Source organism: Myiozetetes cayanensis, unplaced genomic scaffold (genome assembly GCF_022539395.1).
Source record: "Myiozetetes cayanensis isolate MyiCay16 unplaced genomic scaffold, myiCay2020 scf22, whole genome shotgun sequence".
Classification (NCBI taxonomy): domain Eukaryota; kingdom Metazoa; phylum Chordata; class Aves; order Passeriformes; family Tyrannidae; genus Myiozetetes; species Myiozetetes cayanensis.
This window is the reverse complement of record NW_026087434.1, coordinates 10,954,966-10,977,066: the sequence shown is the minus strand read 5'-3', so window position 1 is coordinate 10,977,066 and position 22,101 is coordinate 10,954,966. Positions and strand designations below refer to the sequence as shown.

General features: G+C 49.5%; 1 protein-coding gene across 1 annotated transcript in view; it reads left to right on the top strand.

Moving 5' to 3' along the window:
- The window catches only part of DNAH9 (dynein axonemal heavy chain 9), a 142,090-nt gene that overhangs the window by 89,698 nt on the left and 30,291 nt on the right, over nt 1–22,101 (top strand). Inside the window, exons 33-35 of the mRNA XM_050319515.1 lie at nt 3,850–4,043; nt 9,686–9,834; nt 13,819–13,946. Coding sequence (XP_050175472.1) covers nt 3,850–4,043; nt 9,686–9,834; nt 13,819–13,946 — 471 coding nt within the window. The remainder of the gene's footprint in view (nt 1–3,849; nt 4,044–9,685; nt 9,835–13,818; nt 13,947–22,101) is intronic.

Sequence of the window (22,101 nt, the reverse complement as noted above, 5' to 3'; positions counted from 1 at the left end):
GCTCATTATGTGGACAAAAATAGCCACACTGCACAGGTTGATGTGGGTTCCCATCTGCTGCCCCGACGTGCCATTCCTGCTTGGAAACAGTGATGTGTCAGTGTTGGACTAAGTTTCCTGGAAAAATTCCCAGCAGAGGTATTGAAAAGCAATTCATATGCACAGATTGAGATAGCTTTCACTCCACTGGCTTTTAAATAGCAGCATCTCTTATTAATACCATCACTCTTAATAAATGCAATTAAAATTGTTGACTAATGAAAATTTTAGTGTTAATTTATATAATACAGACTTCTTGCTTGCAATTAGAGCTTTCTTGATTTTGCAACATGTTGTTCGGGGAGAGAGAGAGAGACTATCATCCCTGATTACATGTCTGTCATTTGGTAAGAAAAAAGCAATTTTTCAGAGTCTCCCTTGTTAACATCAACCAAGAGACTTCTCGAAGCAGCAGCAGCCAAAGTTCTGAAGAGATATTTTAAGTGAATCACGTCAAAAGTCGACAGTGATGTTTTATATAAGCACTGCACTGAGAATCCACTGAATTCAACATTTGCCACTGTGTTGTGCTCAGCTCTGAGAGGTGCATCAAGTACATTTATTGCTGCAAGGACCAGGGTTTGGCAGATCAGAATATTCCATCATCCTGGGAATTTCAGTTTCTCCTGTGCTGTGCTCTGGTTTCTGGTTTTTCACAGAAAGCAGGGTAAGGCACTGGATTTGGAGCAAGTCCATCTGACATTTCTCCATGTTAGTGCTGATCCACACTTGGAAGAAACAGCTGTTGAATCACTGCTCTTCCCACACTCTTCCTCACGACACTCTCCAGTTGTCTGGGAGCTTGGCATGGGAATGGGCAGTGCCAGGCTGAGTCAGTGTGAGCTGTGGCACTGCAAACACTCTGTACCTTTGGTGGAGCTACTGATGGAATGGTGCCTTTGGACAAGGCTTGATTTGTTGCAGAAGTATTTTTAGTGGTACCCACAAGTTCTTCTCTGCCCAGAGCTCTTGATTCTGGCCCTGGAGCTCAGGAGTGAGGAAAGGTGGGGAGGTTTGTCCAACTGTGAGAGGACAGAGCCAAACTCTCCGTGTAATAATGTAATAATGTAATAATGCTTGTAGCCTGGTGGGGGTCAGTCTCTTCTCCCAGGTAACAAGTGACAGGACAAGAGTTTCACCAGGGGAGGTTTAGATTGGATATTAAGGGGAAAAAAATCAACTAGAGGGTTATCAAGCCCTGGAACAGGCTGCCCAGGGAGGTGGTGGAGTCACCATCCCTGGAAGTGGATGTGGCACTTGAGGGTGTGGTTTAATGGTGAAAGTTGTGTCAGCCACCACAAACTGCAGGTTGGAAGGTTCTGCTCGAACGTGTGAAAAGATAAGTTCTCTTCTTCACTGTAAGGACAGTGCAGGTCTAGAGCAGAGCACCCAGAGGGACTGACACAGCTTCACCTTGGAGGGCAGCATTCTCGTAGACAAAGCCATGGCTGGCCCAGCCTGAGCACAAACGTGGCCTGGACGCCTCCTGAGATTTCTTCCAACCGCTGCTGGTGGTGCTGTGAGTGCAAATACAGCAAATGTCCTGGGCTGTGGCACCCACTGGGAACAGTTCTGCAACCTCTGTGTCTACAGACATTCTACCTGGCACAGGTTGCCCAGAGAAGCTGTGGCTGCCCCATCCCTGGAAGTGTCCAAGGCCAGGTTGGATGGGGCTTGGAGCAGCCTGGGATAGTAGAAGGTGTCTCTGGCAGGGGATTGGAACAAGATGATCTTTAAGGTCCCTTCCAACCCAAACCATTTTGTGATTCTATCATTTCCACTGCTAAAAACATGAACTCCTTTGTTATCAGAAGCCCCTTTTTCTGACTTCTTCCTTCTCTCTCTGCACTCTCTGTGACTAAATTCAGTCTGTTAGAAAGACCACATTTCACAGTGTTTTTGTCTTCTCATTGGGAAGCCCTTTCCAGAGGAAAAGCAGGGTTTTTTTAAAGCAGGGTGGCCTTCAGTGTATTCTGCCTGCTTTGCAAGAGCAGTGTATCCAAGGCCATCTCTCACACCTCTGCCAGGGCCCTTGGGTGCCTTTCAGAGCCCTGTGCAAGGCTGTGGGTGTTCAGTTGATCTGAGCAGGGTGTGACACCAGCATTTTTCCAGGAGCTCTCACCTGAGGCTGTATGGGCTGTGAGCTGGAGCACTGGGGGTGTGGGACACCTCTGCCCATCGAGAAGCTTCTGCTTCTCTCTGACCGTGCCCTTCTGTTCCTGTAGAAAACAGCTCAGTCACTGTCTTTTATCCTTCACTTGTCTTTTCCGCTTCATGTTCAACCACTCACAGCTTCAGATTATGCAAAACACTCTGAAGATGTTTGTTTCAGTGAGAATTTTACTTGAAATCCGGAAGAGCCTTCTGAGCTGTGCAATGTGTTCTGCCACCACTTGTATGAGGGAGAATTTGGATGCTTTACTTCTCTGCTTAACATTCATAGTTGTCACTTTCTGACTACAAAATCTAATTAACTAATTTTCATTGTCATTATAATTTATTGACTGCCTTGCTCAGCTGGTTTTTGGGGGCATTCTTCAGCTGCCTGTTTCTGCTGCAGACTTGTAGCACTGAGTAAGTTAATTGTTGTGTGAGTTTGGCAAATATAAACCTGAGGATTTGGTTTCACTGTATTTGTTGGGATTCCTGGTCAGCAGGGCTGTGTGGGGAAGGCTCAGTGCCTTGGTTTCACAGCCTGTGTGCACCAGACTGTGCAGAGAGAGAGGGATGTGCATGGGGGACAGGGAGAGAAAAACAGCTGGATAGAGATGACCCAACCCATGGCACGGGGTTGGAGTGGGAGGGTCTTTAAGGTCACTTCCAACCCAAACCATCCTGTGATTCTATCAAGATAATTATTATTCCAACTGTGAAATCCTTTAAAGAAACGGTTTTGGTGAGCTTGGCATGTTTGAGTCTGTTTAGCTTTGGATTCTGAGCACCCTGGATACCAAAGCACATTTTTCCATCAGCTCTTGTGGATTTTGCTGCTCAGTTGTCCTTGTTTCTGTGGAAGCAATGAGGAGACTGTGGATGTGCAGCTCACAGGAACGTCAGCAATGTGCTCTCCTGTCAGACACAGGCTCTAAATTTCCAGCTCCCATCCAAATCAGGGATTTCTGGGATAACAGGCACTCAGAAGTGCTTATCAGCTGAGATTCTTCAGATCTGGTTTCCAAACAGAAGAGGAGCTTTATTTACTCTTTGGGAAATGGAGGACTAGGTGGTGGTTGATGCGAAAATGTGTCCTCCTTCCCTGTGCTGTCCTTTCCAAGCACCCATGTCTCTGGTTCCAGGCATTTTCCCTGGATAATGTGTGTGGCTGCCCTGGCATGGGAGGGGCACTGCAGAGATGTGGGTGAGGGCACAGACAAGGCTGTGTTAGGTGCTGCATGACTCTAGAGCTGATGTTCTGAGGGCAGCCTGGACAGAAGGCCTTCTACAAGAATGAGAAAGCCCTCAGTCCTCCTTGCCCTGTGGCCTTGCAAATGGGCTGTGTTTATTCCTGGTGCTGTGATCATGTGCTGACCACAGAGTTGGGAGAAGGAGAATGGACAAAGTCTGGTCTCAGGCACAGACTCCTGGGGATAGTCCTGTGAAGGGCTAAGAGTTGTGCTTGAAGCTCCTTGTGGGTTCCTTCCCACTCAGCATATTCTGTGATTCTGAGGTCCTGGTGGGTTTCTGGTTGTGCTTCCAAGAGTCCAGCTCTGACCTTTCCAGTGGAGCAAAACATGAGCAGTCCTTAATGTTAGAAAAATGATTCAGAGGCAAGTAGTATTATTCTTCTTGACCTCCCTTGGTTTCTTCCAGGCTCTCTCATCCATGGAGGAATTCAGAAACCTGGATCGGGATATCGAAGGGTCTGCGAAAAGGTGGAGGAAATTCATCGAGTCTGAGTGTCCTGAGAGGGAGAAGTTCCCCCAGGAGTGGAAGAACAAGTCATCTCTGCAGCGCCTGTGCATCCTCAGGGCCCTGCGGCCCGACCGCGTCACCTGCGCCCTCAGGTGGGACAGCCCTGCCCCCGGGGCTCCTCCTGGCAGGGGGAAATCGGGATTGCTGCTTCCTGGGGAACACAAGTAATTTGGGAATATGTTCAGATTTGTTTATTGTAGAATGTGAGTTCTGTAATATTGTTGATTCTGCAATGTGATTCCTGTCAAGGAGTCTGGGGAATGAGCATCTCCTTCCTGAGGGCAGTGAGGCCCTGGCACAGGTTGCCCAGAGAAGCTGTGGCTGCCCCAGCCCTGGGAGTGTCCAAGGCCAGATTGGATGGGGCTTGGAGCAACCTGGGCTGGTGAAAGGTGTCCCTGCCCGTGGCAGGGGGTTGAATGAGATGAGCTTTTAGGTTCCTTCCAACCTAAACTGTTCACAGAATCCCAAAATCACGGAATGTGCTGAACTGGAAGGGACCCCCAAGGATCATCCAGTCCAACCCTCAGCCCTGCACAGGCCCAGCCCCAAGAGTCACCCCCTGTGCCCCAGAGGATCATCCAAACCCTCCTGCAGCTCTGGCAGCCTTGGGGCTGTGCCCACTGCCCTGGGGAGCCTGTTCAGTGCCCAACCAGCCTGTGGGGGAAGAACCTTTTGCTGAGATCCACCCTGAGCCTGCCCTGACACAGCTCCAGCCATTCCCTGGGGGCTGTCCCTGCTCCCCCCAGAGCAGAGCTCAGTCCTGCCCCTCCTCTGCCCCTGCCCAGGCAGTTGGAACTGCAGGGAGGTCTCCCCTCAGTCTCCTCTTCTCCAGCTGAACACACCAAGTGCCCTCAGTGTCCTCACACGCCTTCAAATCCAGGCCCTTCCCCATCCTCCTTCCCTCCTTTGGACACTCAGAGTTGTTCTGTGATTCCATGATCTCTGAACTCTGCAAGACAATCAACAACCATTTCATTTATTTAGAATTTCTTGCTTAGGGGGATCTCACCTCCACATCAGCAGTAGGATGGAGCAGTGTCACTGGCACTGGGTGAGGAGCAGAGAGGCCAAGACAGAAATGAGCATCACCTTGCTGGAGTCTTTGGGTGATCAACACATGATCTAAACTTCAGTAACATCGATTTTAGTTCCTTTTTGGCTGTTTCTTAGACTCCAGAATAAAGTGTAGAAGTAAAGGAAAGTCTTAGAGAGGTTTCCTATGTCTTTTTTTTTTCCCCTGTAAATTGCAAAATTTATGTGCTGCTGGTTCTGAAACTTGTAGCTGTAAATTATGCAGTGGAGGTAACTAGGCAAGGCTAAACTTCCCCAAGTTATGCAAAAGCAACACACTTGTTCCAGGAGAAACTAAAGGTCTTTCACTCCATTAGGAGTTGTTTTTTCCTCCTCTGTCCTGGCAGTCAGTGTTTTGACATTTCTCTGATGTCTCTCATGCTCCTGCCTCTCAAATATTTTACTGCACCACATGGCATGGGAGTGTAGCAGGGTTATTACCCAGTGTAGGAACTAGATCTGGTTGTGCTTTATAGAGTTCACAGGAAAATGCAGACAAGACTGAGTGAAGTCTCCCTGTGGTAAATGTTATTATGTTTTCCTAGAATAAATACTATAATTTATCATAATAATCTAAACTATCTTTTTCATTTCTTACTCTTATGGCTGGATTCTCCATGTGTCTCTCAGCTGAAAACATTGGTTTTCTTGTTGTTGTTTAGCTTCAGTAAAATAAGCTCATGTTTTTCTGAAATTTTAAGTGCATATTTAATTAAGCAAGTTTAATTTATTTCCTTCTTACTCACACAGCTCAGAAATAACTGGAACATCAGATTTCAGCCCCTTTCATATCTCTCTTTTATGAAAAGGGAATCCAAGTTCAAAAGCTTGGATATTTTTAGGATCTGGGCACGTCAAGCTTTTCTCCATCTAAAACGAGTATTTAGATGAGTTTTATGTTTTGTTTCTTATCTAGAAGTAGGTGAGAACACAAACATGTGCAAACAGTAACAATTCACAGCACCTTCCCCAAGACTTGGGAGATGGGACTAAAATTCTTCTTGAAATACAGGACAGTTAGACACAAGGCCCAAAAGGCTGGAGAAGAGAAATGTCATACCCCAAAAGCAAAGACAAAGACAGTCAAAATGTATTTCTCTTGCTGGGCCCTCCTTGACAGGGTGATGCTCCTCAGACCTGCCTTCAGCCCACAGCCTGGCCTGGATGGATCCTCTGTCTTTAGGGAAGAAATTTGCTGTTCCTGAGATGCAGCTCTCAGGAAAATACAAAATCTGTGCATGTGTCCTTCTCCTGCCAGTCCAGTGCCCAGGTGTCAGCAGGAAAAACTCTCTTTGGATTGAATGTAACACAAGCAGCATTGCCAGGAACCCCCACACTGCAGGCAGGGCTCACCTGGGGGTTTTCCTGTCAAAGTTCACAGAATCCCAGAATGTGCTGAGCTGGAAGGGACCCCCAAGGATCATCCAGCCCAACCCTCAGCCCTGCTCAGACCCAGCCCCAAGAGTCACCCCCTGTGCCCCAGAGGATCATCCAAACCCTCCTGCAGCTCTGGCAGCCTTGGGGCTGTGCCCACTGCCCTTGTGTTGTGTCTGTGACCCTTCAGGAAGCAGAGAACTGGGGAACTGATGCCCAGACCACGGGGCCTTCACCCTCCACATCCCTCCTGCAGCCAGTGGTGGTTCAAGACTGTGTTTGTTATTTAATTCATTGAGTTTACAAAACCTGCAATGCCATTGGATCCCAGAGGGTGTCCTGCAGTTCTCAACTGGCAGGTCTCTTCTTTCTGTGAATCAATTATATCAGTCAGCATATCAATATATCAATCTGCCAGCATTCAATGCCTCACTGGTGGTCAATGGACATCATGAACAATCCAAACCTTCCTGTCTCTCTGGGGGTCTTGACAAGTATTTGAGTGCATTTCAGGGTTCAAGGAGTAACTTGGTAACCTAAACACAGGTGGACAGAGATATTTTAGGTGTCCTAACTCATTTTCAGCTGCTGTTCAGAAAGGTTTAAGACCCTCTAAGTCCCATGTCATATGTGCCAGATCCATGGCGATGGTGTAGGAAGTTCTTTGGGATTTAAAATGATCCACCACTGTACAGGCTTTTTATATTTCTCTGCCTGGGAAGTTGGGTTTTTCAGCCTCTTTTCATGGCAGATTCCTGGAATATTTGCAGAGCCTGTTTCCTTCCCTGGGCCTAAGGAGTCATCAGGAGAAACCACTCTTACCCCTATTCACTCCTTAGAGCTTCGCTACCAGCACTGCACCAAGAACCATCATTTCCTCAAGAAGGATTTTCCACTGGGAATCCCTATTTCATTCTCCAATCTTAGTGAGGAACATGAGCAAAAAGCCTCTCACAAGACCCTGTGCTCCCTCTCTTCCACATCCATGATGGGGTCAGACCAGTCCAGCAGTCACTGGCAAGGTGTGACTTGGTTATCTTTCAGTCCTTTCAAAGGCACTGGTACTTCTGCCCTAGCAGGGACAGGCCTTGGGAACAGCAGCAAGTCTAAGAGCTCTGGTAGGTGGTGCCTCCAGCCGTGGTTAAGACACTGATATGGACCCCTGAGATATGGGATGGTGGGCAGCTGGAGCTTTGTGTACCATGGAACAGCTGCCAGCCTTTGCCTGGGGATATTTGCTTTTAGTGCTGGCACCGTTTCTCAAATCCTGTTGCTGATACAGTGACCCAGGGCCTGTAGATACATTCATTGCTTGAAGGCACCACATGTGGGGACTGCTCCAGCCTTGTCTGAGGGAAGAGATTGAGCCATTGGAAAGAGATTGAGCCATTGGAGTGTGACCAAAGGAGGGAACAAGGATGGGGAAGGGCCTGGATTTGAAGGCGTGTGAGGACACTGAGGGCACTTGGTGTGTTCAGCTGGAGAAGAGGAGACTGAGGGGAGACCTCCCTGCAGTTCCAACTGCCTGGGCAGGGGCAGAGGAGGGGCAGGACTGAGCTCTGCTCTGGGGGGAGCAGGGACAGCCCCCAGGGAATGGCTGGAGCTGTGTCAGGGCAGGTTCAGGATGGATCTCAGCAAAAGGTTCTTCCCCCACAGGCTGGTTGGGCACTGAACAGGCTCCCCAGGGCAGTGGGCACAGCCCCAAGGCTGCCAGAGCTGCAGGAGGGTTTGGATGATCCTCTGGGGCACAGGGGGTGACTCTTGGGGCTGGGCCTGTGCAGGGCTGAGGGTTGGACTGGATGATCCTTGGGGGTCCCTTCCAGCTCAGCACATTCTGAGATCTGTGAGGGCAGCCCCCCCTCTCCTGCACATGTGGTCCCACTTTAAAGCCTCCCACTCAACATTAGTTGCATTTTCCAGTCCCCAAGGCATCATTTCATAGAGATGTAAAACAAGAATGTTGTGACCTCAGATCCAATGGACTTTGGTAAATTTTTTATTTAACTGGAGCTTTCCAGCAGCAATTTAGCAAATCTTTACCCAGAACAGAAAAATCCACTTGAAAGAGATACCAAAAAAGGTGGAAGCTTTTTCTTTTGCAATCCCTTAGGCATCTCTATTCCAGCTACATTTCACCAGTCCTTGAAGGAGGCTCTCAGCTCTCTCAGAAGGAATTTGTCTGCCTTCAAAAAGCCTGACTCCTGTATCTACGCTCCAGCAGCATTCCTGGGGTTTGAATGCAACATTCCTACCTTTGAATGAATGTTCAGTGTATCCTCTTTTGCTGAAGCAGTGATGTGGGAAGCTCACCCTGGGGGAATGTTCTCCATACATTGTTTTCTGTTCAGGCAGCTGCTGTGGAGCTGAACCTTTTCCTGTTCACTCCCTTGTGTTTTTCCTTGTGACTCTCATGCCAAGCCTGCACACACCAGGTATTCTTGGAGCTCTTGTCTTTTAGCTTTCCAGATCAAAGTAATTTTGTGAATCATCTGGACTTTTTGTGACTTGGTGATGCTCTGGAAGGCTGCTCTTGGCAGATTCCTGCACCTTATTTCTTCTCTCTTGAGATACCCGAGTGAGAATCATCCAGTGCTTGTACTGCACTTCTCAGTGCAGCCCTGGGCTGGCAGCTCCCACTGTTCTCCCTTCTCACCTCCCTTCCTTTGTCAGGAACTGGGGTGCCAGATGTCATTCCACCCTGTACACAGTGCCAGGCATTGCTCCTGAGGGATAACACTGGATGAGCCTGCAGGTCCCCTCTACAATTATTTCATTTTTTCCTAATTTAGTTTCTAATTTGTTTGAATCAGCAAAATCACAGAGAAGAGGAGCACAAGTCTGATGAGGAGCAGTTCAGGGACTTGGGGGGGCTCAGCCTGGAGAAAAGGAGGCTCAAGGGGGGACCTTCTGGCTCTGGAACTCCCTGACAGGAGGGGGGAGCCGGGGGTGGGGGGGAATCGGGCTCTGCTCCTGGGGAATAAGTGATGGGACCAAAGACAATGGGCTCAAATTGCACCGGGGGAGGTTTAGGTTGGATATTGGGAATTAAAGGGTCATCAAGCACAGGCTGTGGTGGAGTCACCACCCCTGGAAGTGTTCAAAAAAACCTATGGATAGGACACTTGAGGACACTTGCTGAACACGGGGGTGGTGCTGGGGTGATGATAATCTTGGAAGCCTTTTCAAACCTTAGTGAGTCTGTGATTCTGTGATAATTAACTGGTTATTTCCAGTGGAATCTGCCTTTTCTGAACAACAGTAGATGGCATAACTTTTTTCTCTCTGGCAGAGATTTTGTAGAAGAAAAGCTGGGCAGTAAATATGTGACTGGGAGATCCCTGGATTTTGCAACAACCTTTGAGGAATCAGGACCTGCAACCCCAATGTTTTTTATCCTTTCCCCAGGAGTGGACCCACTGAAGGATGTGGAGAAACATGGTAAACAAATCCTGTCTCTAGGCATAGCACAGCATTGCTTTTTATCTGCTGCATCTTAGCATGACACTCCTGTTTTGTTTTGGCTTTTTTTTCCTGATCTCTTTGTAGATAATGAAGTAATCTGTTAAAAATAGATAATTGTGAGAGGATTGGTTTGGGGCTTTTGTTTTGATTTTATTTTTTTTTCCTTAAAGTTTTTTTTTGGATTTTCATCTAAAGTTTAAGTTGAAGTTGTCTCCTCCCTGGATTCCCCGTGTGTTTCACGCTGCACCGACCTCCGGGCTGAGTTTGTGCACAGCCCATGATTTACGTCAGAGGTATCAAACACGCTGTCAGAGAGCTGCTTGTTGCCAAGAAAAGTTGAACCAGAGGACCCTTGAGGTCCCCTCCAACCTGCTATTCTATGCTTTTATGAGAACTGAAAATAAGCAGCAGCTCCCTGTAACAGACTGTGCTTAGTGGCAGAGTCTCCAGTTTTTATCCCCATCCTTTCTGAGTTGGTTTCAACGTGGTCAGATGTGGAGCTGTCAGCTGCCTCCAAAGCCAAAAGGATTTGTGTTTTCTAGGGGAAAAAAAAGTAATTCAGGAATATGCTTAGATTTGTTTATTGTCGAATGTGAGTTCTGCAGTACAGTTTCCTGTCAAGGAGTTTGGTGAATGAGCATCTTCCTGAGGGTGGGCAGGCCCTGGCACAGGTTGCCCAGAGAAGCTGTGTCTGCCCCATCCCTGGAAATGTTTGAAGCCTGGTTGGAGGGGGCTTTGAGCAACCTGGGACCGTGGAAGGTGTCTCTGCTCATGGCAGAACATTGAATAAGATGGTCTTTAGAGTCCCTTCTAACCCAAACTGTTCAGAGAATCACAGAATCCCAGAATATGCTGAGCTGGAAGGGACCCCCAAGGATCATCCAGTCCAACCCTCAGCCCTGCACAGGCCCATCCCCAAGAGTCACCCTCTGTGCCCCAGAGGATCATCCAAACCCTCCTGCAGCTCTGGCAGCCTTGGGGCTGTGCCCACTGCCCTGGGGAGCCTGTTCAGTGCCCAACCAGCCTCTGGGGGAAGATCCACCCTGAACCTGCCCTGACACAGCTCCAGCCATTCCCTGGGGGCTGTCCCTGCTCCCCCCAGAGCAGAGCTCAGTCCTGCCCCTCCTCTGCCCCTGCCCAGGCAGTTGGAACTGCAGGGAGGTCTCCCCTCAGTCTCCTCTTCCCCAGCTGAACACACCAAGTGCCCTCAGTGTCCTCACACGCCTTCAAATCCAGGCCCTTCCCCATCTTTGTTGCCTCCTTTGGACACTCTCCAATGGCTCAATCTCTCCCTTCCATTGTGTCCCCTCAAACTGCCCCAATATTGAGGTGAAGCCTCCCCAGGGCAGAGCAGAGTGGGACGAGTTCCTGGAGAAGGCAGTGACCCCCCTGTGCCCCTGCAGCTGCAGCCACTGCCTGTGCTCTGAAGTTCACAATGGGGAGAATTTATTCTGGGTCTCAGCTCCCCTCTGGAAAAACCACAGTTTTCAGCCTGACCATCCCTCTGGAGCAGAGGGGATGGATGCCTTTGGTTGCCCCCATTGCCATTGTGCTCACTGGGTCTGTTCTCCTTGCCCAGCAATGTGCTCCACAGATCTGCAATCACAGCCCAGCCATAGCAGAGCTGCTGGCTGGTGTTTAATGGCTTGGTCTCAGGACTAAACACCATCAAGGCTGGCAGCCCTGTCAGGGACCAGTCCCTCTGAACACAGCCATCACCCAGGGGACTGGTGTGGGAATGCTGACCTGTGGGTTCTTTCCCCTCTCTATGATGCACCTTCTGGGTCATCCCAAAAGAATGTTTGAGTCAGTCTTTACCCACATGGCCACGAGCAGCTGTCAGAGCTTTTAAAGCCTGGTGCAGCTTCAGCCACAGGCAGCTTAGGTCATGGGGAGTTCCTGGGCTTTGCTTTGTGTTTCAGGCTCTTTGTGCCCCCCAAACCAGGTGTCATTATTGGGAATGAAAGGGACCCACCCAAAGAAGTTCCTGTTGTGGTCCTGGATTCCCTTCCCTTTCCCTGGGTCAGATTGGTGATCCTGTCTCTCACTGTGGTCTTTTCTTGTTTGGGAAAGAAAGCACCAAAATCCAACCACAAGTGGCTTAATTGGAATTGTGAAGCTGAGTATAGCTGAGCACCTGGGGTTAGTCAGCTAGAGCAGCTACAGCAAGAAAAAGTGAAAAAAAAAAGTAAATGTAGTGAAATAACATCATTGCTCCAGAGCAGCTGCACTGGCAGCTCAGTGCCCAGCTGAGGTGGGCTGGGGTGATTCTTGGTATTTCCTCTGTCCTTCATTAAGGTTTTTTAAGTGCAGGTCTGGCCAGATAATCCTTGGGAATGGAAGTTGGCTTCTTCCACGTGCTGCTTCTCATGGCACCTTTCCTTGACAACATGGGGAGGGCCCTGGAACAAACAAAAGCTTCCCCACATCCTGGGTGCCTGTCCCCTCCTCTGCAGCCAGCACAGACCCTTTGTTATCCCTCTCAGTCCTGTTCCCATCTGGGAAGTGGAAATAACAACTGATATTTCTTATTATTAATCCCCAAGTTTGGGGGAGTGCCCTGCCTTCTGTGATTTGCCCCATTCCCTCTTGAGTGACTGGGTCTTGAAGGCACAGGGGGAGATTGGAGCCTTTCAAAGTTGGCAGAAGTCAGAGGTGGTGGGAAAGAGAAGTGGGAACTCTAAAACTGTGGAGAGCTGTGTCCCACGGGGCTGTGGGAAGGCTCAGCAGAGAGCTTGAGTTTGGATAGTTGTTTCCCATCTGTTTCCAGTCTTGTACCACGAGATCGTTCCTAAGTCTTGCAGGACAAATCTTTTCCTTCTGTTGCTATAAAACATTCCTGCTTTGAGCAGAAATCAGGACTGGAGGGTGCCCTGTCTGCAGGAAGGCAAACCTGCATGCAGAGATAAGTGGAGGCAATCCCAAGGGATCAGCACATGGGGACACATGAACTGACTGCCTGGCTGAGCCAAATCCATCCTGTGATGGTGTGGGATGTTTATGGGGATGTTTGTGAGGCTGCTTCCCCCTGGCAGCACAATTTGGACTTGTCTTCTTGGAAACACCCAGTTCCTGAGTAGAGAGCAAAGAGAGCTGGTTCCAGGCAGTTGCTTTTCCTGTGAGATGGACAGCAAGTGGCATCCTCCATCTCTGACTGACAGACAGATTCAGAACTAACCTGATCTTCAGCCAGGATCACTGAAAGGATCTCAGGCACTGGGATGCTACAGAGAAATCAGGGGAGTCTGAAGAATCATCACAGTCTAAAGGAAGAAACACTAAATAACTAAATCCTCCCTCCAGGGCAGGGTAGTCCATGACATGGGTTTGGGGGTTCCCAGCCTGCACATGCAGAGGGATGAGGAGGGGCAGTGGGACACGGTCTGAGTGGCTCCTGGACCTCCTGCTCCCATGGGCTTTGCTGCTCCACTGACCCTGGGCCTTCCCACACACACAAAGGCAACTCCACACTGCCCAGGATGTTCCATGGGGAAATGCTCTCCACATCCAAGACACCTGGAAGGCCTTTCCTGAAGCCAGAGGAAGCTCACACAGATTTCATGCACCTGCCTTCTCTCCCTGCTGCACCCAATCCACATCCCAGGGGCCTTTCCCCTCTCAGCTGGGGGTGTTCAAAGCCCATTTCATCAGCAGGAAAAGATGTTCACTTCTTATCACTGTAAAAAGTGGTTTTACTCGAGGTTGCAGGGGAATAATGTTCTTTAAACAAGAAGCACTTTCTAACAAGACACCTTTGTGTTGATGCTGTGCTGTAATTAAGAGTTTGGAAGAAGCTGCTGCTGTTTGAGCACTTGGGCAAGGAGTGGGTGAGAGCCAAGAGAATGAGACAAGAGAACTGTTCTCAGGAGTGTGAGGGTTTTGGGGAGGGTTTTGGGGCCAGGGAGCTCTGCCCAGCCCTGCCAGGCAACGGTGCTCAACTCACTCCTTGCTTTCTTTCAGGGAAGAAACTTGGCTTTACATTCAACAACAGGAACCTCCACAATGTGTCCCTTGGACAAGGCCAAGAGGTGGTTGCTGAACAAGCTCTGGATCTGGCTGCAAAGGAGGGGCACTGGGTCATCCTTCAGGTAGGGGGCTGTTGGCCAGCCCTGCCCTTCTGCCAGGCTGTCCCATGCTGACCCCTCTGTGAGGGCTCATCCTTCCTGGCTCGGGGAGATGAGCCCAGGTGTCCCCTGTGTGCCCAAAGCAGCCCCTTCTCCCTGTGTCCTGCTGCAATCCACTGCTTTCCCCAGGCACTGGCAGTCTGGTTTTCCCCTCTGGGGTGTGCAGTTGTGGTGAGGTTGTGCTGCATTTCCCCGTGCCTTGATTTGCTTCATGAATCAATGAAGAGCTCTGTCCTTCAGAGCTGGACTCGTTCTCTGCCCACTGCTCAAAATCCACCCTGTATTTTAGTGAGCTGAGGACCCACTGACTGAAGCCTCTCTGCAGTGGGGCTGGTTCCTTGGTGCACCCCAAACCAGAGGAATGTTTGAGGCCCTTATCACAGCTCAGCAAAATGCTTTGGAGCCTGGGAGGGTGTGGAGGGAGCTCTGTCTCTGTCAAGTGCTCTCTGGAGCCACAATTATTTAGTGAGTGCCTGGGTTTGCAATGTGCAGTCAGTGATGTCAGCTCTCATTACAAGTCCTGGGAACCCCTCTGATTTCCTTGATGTGGATTATATAAACTCCTATTATCACTGAATTGTCTGCATAAAATTAGATTAAGACAAAGCTTTGAGCCCTCATCTGAGCCTGCAGGCGTGATTTTCCATTGAAATTAAATGCCCTTGATATTTTGATCTTAATTTTTGTGGGGTTTTTTTTGGATTTTTGTTTTGCAAGCTCCCTCTAAGGTAAACAATGCTGAGCTTCTGAGAGCTTTTCATACAGAGGGCTGCAATAGTGGCATCTGCTTTGAGGTGGGGAACAAGGAAATATGCATTTTTTGAGCCTTATTCCATTCAGTAATGCAAAGTGAAGGGTTCTTTTCTACACTGATGGTGTGATGCTGTGGAGGATCAGTGTCAACCTCCTTGTGCTGTTTCAGTGCTAACAGATGAGCACTGAGGGCCTGAAGGGTTTTTATTTCATCTCTTCCCACCTTCTCTGGTGGTCAGAGCAATCAGTAAGATGCTGAAGGTTAAATTGGAAGAAATTCTTGGCTGTGAGGGTGGGCAGGCCCTGGCACAGGTTGCCCAGAGAAGCTGTGGCTGCCCCTGGATCCCTGGAAGTGTCCAAGGCTAGGTTGGACAGGGCTTGGAGCAGGCTGGGATGGTGGGAGATGTCCCTTCCCATGGCAGGATGGGCTTTAAGGTCCTTTCAACCCAAACGATTTTATGATTCTATGATTAAACCAGAAGAACTGCAGAAATTACAAGTCCCAACATGTGTCCCAGCAGAGCTGATCCCAGGGCTGTGGAGCTGCAGTTCCATACCTGGTTGTTATGTTGATTCATCCCTGCAAGACAGAAACAGCAAGAAAGGTGGACCCTGAAGCTGTGAGAGCAGTTTTCAAGTCTTTATTCAGACCAGCAGCAGTCATGGATCTACCACCAGGCTAAGGGAACCTGGGGAAGGTGCTGCTGACATCCCCACTCCCCTGAGTGGGAGTCAAGTCACAAAACGTCTCCAGGAATCACAGCTCTTACATGACCAGTTTCCTTCTTCTGCACCACTCAGGGTTTCTTGTGTTTTGGTGCTTTTTAATTTTCATTTTTTTAATTTTTATTTTTTTCCCTCATTGACTAACACTTTTAGCAAAAAGAGTTGTTGAGTTTTTTGGTTGGGTTTTTTTTGAGGTGGGAACAGCACGATTTTGTTTCTCATGCTTCAAGTATCAATACAGAGTCTTTGACTGTTCCAAAATATCTCCAAGAAAAGAAAAAAGGAACAGGAAAAAAGGAGTTTTTTTCCTGGTAACCTGGTGTAGCAAAAGGTGTCCCTGCCCATGGCAGGGGGTTGGGATAGGATGAGCTTTCAGGTCCCTTCCAGCCCAAACCATTGTGTGATTCTGTTTCAGAAGCCAGTCTTTGGCTTGTAGGTCTCAGCTTTGACAAACTGACGTTTTCTGCCTAAGACAAGATGTGCCAGAAATCTCTTGGACAACTTTATTGTGCTCTGCATGGGCCATGAGTCTGTTTGGTCTCTGATGGTGTCACACCTGAACCACTGTTAACAACAGTTCAAAGTGTCCATGTCCATGAGAAAGGGATGGAGACAAAGAGCAGGTTTAGTCCAATATGCAATCCCAGTGCTTTGGAACTCTGAGAATCCACAAAGAGCTTCAGAAAAAAATGCAGGTGGGAACAAATGCACGTCTTAGTAGCTTGTTCCTCCCACCTTGATGTTTCTCTCAGGTTTGAAGGAAAATTTGGTCAGTTTTTATATTCTCCTTGAAAAGTTTGGGAGAACTGTGGGGTCTGTCCCCAGCTGTGGGATTCTCTGGGGGTCATTCAGTCAGAAACCAGATTTCCTTCTCAGGAGTTTTCAATTGCTCTCTATTCCTTCTGCCCTGAGCAATCAAACTTGCCTTGTTTTCCAAGATGTGAGGTGGAGTTAGATGAGAAGTTAGTTGGATGAGAAGCATTTCCCATCCTGTGGGTTCACATGGGCATTTCTCCCAGCAGTGGGTGGGCAGAGAAAGGCTCTGGCACCTCAACAAGCAGCATCTCCAGCTGAAGTGCAGAAACCTGAGGACATCGCACAGGAGGCACATTCCAGTGGGATGAGACTTGGCAGTTGGGCTGAACACTTATTTAAAGTCTGTTTTATCACTTGGGGTTTTCAGATGTGTGTGAGAGGTGCCCAAGAGCTGCAGCAGCACAACCTCTGATAGGAACAGGACCTGTGCAGGTCCAACCAGATCACCCTGTTTGATGCCACCACCTCAGAGCTTCAGCAGCACCTCCTGGGTCTCTCCAGGGGGGATGAATCACCTCTTGGGCCTTATGTTGGTTCCTCTGTGTTGTCCAACTCCCCAGCTGTCTCTTTGGGGATGGATTGATGAAGTTGTCCAACACAAGTGGTCACCCTGGAACAGGATGGCAGGGTAATACAGGTGTGGCACAGACAGGGAGTTTCCTGCAGACTCCAGGCACCTCCTTCCTCTCCCAAGCCTTCCACTCACTCCAAGGGGTAGTTTGGAAGTGTCCCTTTGTTCCTCATGGCCAGTCTGTACCCTGGGAAGCAGGAACAGCTGGATCCCACAGCTGGAGCTGGTCTGAGGGGCAGCTTGGCTCTGCCCTCTGCAGCTGGAAGTGGAGCAGACCTGTCTGGGAATTGTTCAGCCTCAAGAAGAGATGACTTGGGGGTTTCACCATCATCACACCTGGTGGTAGAGAATGAAGACCAGACTCTTCTCAGTGGTGTCTGGTGACAGGACAAGGGCAATGGGGACAACTTGAAATACAGGAAATGCCATTTAAACAGAAGTAATTTTTGCTGTGTGAATGGTCCAACACTGGAGGAAGCTGCCCAGAGAGTTGGTGGAGTCTTCATCCTTGGAGACATCCAGCGTGTTGCTGGGCAACCTGTGCTGCCTGGCCCAGCTTTGAGGAGAGGGCAAGGACTGGGTGATCCCAGATGTGTCTCCAGCCACAGGGACTCTGTGATCCCTGCTGTCCCACTGCCAAGTTAGTCAGGAATGTGCTTTCTCTGACGTGTGTTGTCTCCTCTGGGTAGGGAGGAAGGAGTTTTGCGCACCAGAGAACGCTGAGCTGTGAGTTGGAACAAGCTGTGTCTGCTCCATTTCCCTCCCTGTGACACTCAGAGGGTTTTTGCTAAGCCAGTGACCACCACAGTCCCCAAATGGTGTTTATCAGCCTAATGGAGAGACACAGCAAGATGTGTTTACACATGTTCAGAGGCGTGTCTGGATGCACTGATGCAGGGAGAAGTTCAGATGTTAGATATTCCCAGTTTAATTGTAGTCTCCATCCATTAGCCCAAATGTCACTTCCCTCTCTTTGTGATCCAGTTAATTTAATTCTTGAGCATCTTCCCATTTTCATAGGTTGCTGCTTCACTGAGTCAGGTTCATGGACTAAATTGAGTAACAGTGAGCTCCTGGAGCAAAACTGTGGGAGATTCAGACACTGACAGGGCCCTCCTTATGAATCATAAATCACAGAATCCCAGAGTGGTTGGGCATGGAAAGGACCTCTGGAGATCATCTGATCCATCCCCTCTGCTCAAGCAGGGTCACCTGGGGCAGGTTGCACAGGATCACACCCAGCTGGGTTTGGAACATCCCCAGGGAATGAGACCCCACAGCCTCTCTGGGCAGCTGTTCCAGGGCTCTGGCACCCTCCAAGAAGTTTTTCCTCATGTTCAGATGGATCCTCCTGTGTGAGTTTGTGCCTGTTGCCCCTTGTCCTGTTGCTGTGCAATCAGTCTGGTCCACCCTCTTGACACCCACCCTTGAGGTGTTTGTGCACATTGCTAAGATCCACTCTCAGGGGTCTCTTCTCCAGGCTGAACTACCCCAGCTCCCTCAGCCTTTCCTCAGCAGAGAGATCCATCAGTCCCCTCATCACCTTTGTTACCCTCACTGGAGCCTCTCCAGTGGTTCCTTTTCTTTCTAGAACTGGACACAGCACTCCAGGTGCAGGGCAGAGGGGCAGGATCCCCTCCCTTCCTCCTGCCCCCCAGGATCCCGCTGGCCTCTTGGCCCCCAGGGCTCACTGCTGGCTCAGGGACAGCTGCTTGTCCCCCAGGACCCCCAGGTCCTTCTCCTCAGAGCTGTTCTCCAGCAGGGCTCCCCAGCCTGGGGTTATTCTGTGCTGCTGTGGTGTCCTGTGGGAGATCCATTGTCTATTCCTAGCACACACAGCAAGTGGCACCAAGCCTCTGCTTCAGCAAAACCAGACTCCTTTTCCTTCCAGCCACATTCCTAGATCTGTCCAAGAGCAGAAATGCACGCTCTGCCTCCAGTACTCATTCATGATTTTTGGATAAATGCTCTGACCACAGAATCATTAATGTTGAAAGAGACCTTCAAAATCATCCAGCCCAACCATCAGCCCAGCACCATCACAGTCACCCCCTAAACCATGTCCCTAAGTGCCACATCCAGACTCCTCTTGTACACTTCCAGAGACAGTGACTCTACCACCTCCCTGGGCAACTTATTCCAATGTCTGACCTCTCTTTCAATGATTTTTTTTTCCCCTTAATATCTAATATGAACCTTCCTGGCCCAGTGTAAGGCTATTTTCTTCCATCTCCTCTGATGGAGATAAGGACATGATTTCAGAGAGCTGTTTTCCTTCCTGCCTCATGTCACAACAGCCTTTCCCAAGTTCTTCCAATTGCAAATCCACTTGGAGACCAGCAAATAATCCAAATATTGATCTGGGGTGGATTTAAGTTTCTGTTGGGCTTTCAATACCTTTGCAACTATTTGGAGTCCCAGTTTTGTTGTACAACTCCAGAAGCCTCTGTCTTGGGACATATTATCATAGAATCACAGAATCACAGAATCAGCCAGGTTGAAAAAGACCTCTGAGACCATCAAGTCCAACCCTTGATCCACTACCACGGTTCCCAGCTCATGGCACTGATGCCACATCCAATCTCATCCTAAAAACCTCCAGGGATGGAGAATCCACCCCCTCCCTGGGCAGCCCATTCCAGTGTCTGATCACTTTCTCTGGGAAGAATTTCTTCCTAATATCCAACCTAAACCTCCCCTGGCACAGCTTAAGACTGAGCCCTCTTGTCCTGCTGCTGGTTCCTGGGAGCAGAGCCCGACCCCCCCCGGCTCCCCCTCCTGTCAGGGAGTTGCAGAGAGTGAGAAGGTCCCCCCTGAGCCTCCTCCTCTCCAGGCTGAGCCCCCCCAGCTCCCTCAGCTGCTCCTCACAGCACTTGTGCTCCACACCCTTCCCCAGCCTCGTTGCCCTTCTCTGGACCTGCTCCAGCCCCTCCATGTCCTTCCTGAGCTGGACACAGAACTGGACACAGCACTTGAGGTGAGGCCTCCCCAGTGCTGAGTGCAGGGCAAGAATCCCTGCCCTGGTCCTCTTGGCCACACTGTTCCTGACACAGGCCATGGTTAAAACACAGATGTAATGGAGTCCTCCTGAAAACAGAGTTTGTTTTCCTCTACTTTGTGACATTAATCAAACAATTGTCTTCTACTCTGCATTTGACCTGCTCACCTTCACATCTTTCTGTCTTATGAAGTGAAGTTGGGTGATGAGCTCTGATGTCATTGACACTTCGGGGAGTTCAGATTTTCTGTGTTTCAGGTCTGTCCAAGTTTTCTGTGGTTCGTGCTCATTTGCTGTCTGGCCTGGCCAATCCCAGCAGTTTCCCAAACCACTGCTGGCTGATCTGAGGTGCAGATTTCAGCTCTGCACTGTGGGGTTCAGGCAGGGGATGAGGCACTGGATTGGCTGGAGAAGAGGGGAGGACAAACTCAAATGTCTTCTAAGCCTTCAGTTGTGTCAGTCTGTACATGTGTAAGTGGATCCATGTGATGCCTGGTTTTCTGTTGTTATGTTTGATCAAGAGGCAGGATTGGCTGGAGGGAGACCCAAGCTCAGAGAATCTGCCATCACAGAAATGGTTTCACTGCAACCCTTCAGAAGAAGTAACATCCTGCCATCAGCTCTGCCCTGACTGCCCTCTCCTGTCTGACTGCCAAGTTCACTGACCTCCTGTTTCTCCTGAGTCTTACCAGCCTCTCATTAGCTCCTCATCCTCCTCTGCTCACTCAGCCAGGCCCCATTTAATCTCTTTGTACCTGAATTTTCTCTGCCATCGTCCCCAGGCCATGTCTGTACTCAAACGAGTGACGTGTGGGGCTGGACCTCAGGTGTCTGTCCTGTCTTATTGTCAGCACAGATTCTGCTCCTGGTGTTGGATGAAAAGGTCTGGCTCTCCCTGGCAGTTCAGGAGTGAGGAAAGGCCATGGACAAATCCTGAGAGCAGTGAAGTTAAATTTTACAATCATAGGACATCCTGAGTTGGAAGGGCCCACAAAGATCTTTGAGTGCAACTCCTGGCTCTGCACAGGACACCCCAATAAGCATCTCAAATATCACCCATCATGTTTTGGAGTATAAAACAGGTCAATCGAGTAGAAAGGGCCAATAGTGAAGAAATTAGCCCAGGAATAGTCCTGGACACTTTTCATTTACTGTCACCAACATTAATGTATGTCTGTGCTAAAAGAATATGCAAAATATTAATTCCAAAACTTGTCTTAACAATCAGATGCTTGTTCTAATGCTGGAAGGACTGTGAAGGTTTCAGAGAAACCTCTTCAGGTTTTGTTTTCTGTTCCCTTTCTCCACTTGCATCTGCCTTCTGTGTGCCTTGAAAAAAGTCATGGATCAGCCTCAATTTCTGGCCCGAGAGGGTTGGATTCTCCTGTGGGGGAGGGACAGCAGAGCTATGGATATGTACAACTCCTGAGAGCTGTGAACTTACATTTTAGAATCAGAGAACCTCCTGAGCTGGAAGGGACCCCCAAGGATCATCCAGTCCAACCCTCAGCCCTGCACAGCCCCATCCCCAAGAGTCCCCCCCTGTGCCCCAGAGGATCATCCAAACCCTCCTGCAGCTCTGGCAGCCTTGGGGCTGTGCCCACTGCCCTGGGGAGCCTGTTCAGTGCCCAACCAGCCTGTGGGGGAAGAACCTTTTGCTGAGCTCCACCCTGAGCCTGCCCTGACACAGCTCCAGCCATTCCCTGGGGGCTGTCCCTGCTCAGGAGGAGCTGCAGACCCCGAGGAGCTCTGCCCTCAGTCTCCTCTTGGCTGAACAAGACAAGTTGCTGCAGCACAGCTTTACTGAGGGGCCAGTGGTGGCCCAGACAAGATGCTGAGGTCTAACAGAGATGTAAAGCCCCAGTGATGCTCTAGTGCCTTCACTCATCATTCCAAGCACCTGAGCAGCTGCCCCAGTGCTGCTGCTGTGCCCTACTGGGGAAATCAGTGGGGAGTTGTGGAGGAGACACACAGAATGGATTGAATAGTCATAGTTTTTAGCATACAAAAGGCAGAGGCATCCTGCTCTTCATTAAGGCATCCTGCTCTTCATTAAGGCATCCTGCTCTTCATTAAGGCATCCTGCTCTTAATTGCTCCGTGGCTCAGGCAGTGAGCAGGGAAGTGACCCTGCTTGGAGGTGGCAGCACTAATTAGTCTGGCCCAGCACAAGTAGATGATGGGGAACTTCATGGGGCCCAGCACCACAAAAGGAACAGAGAGCATGTTCAGAGGAGAGGCTGAAGGCTCAGTTAT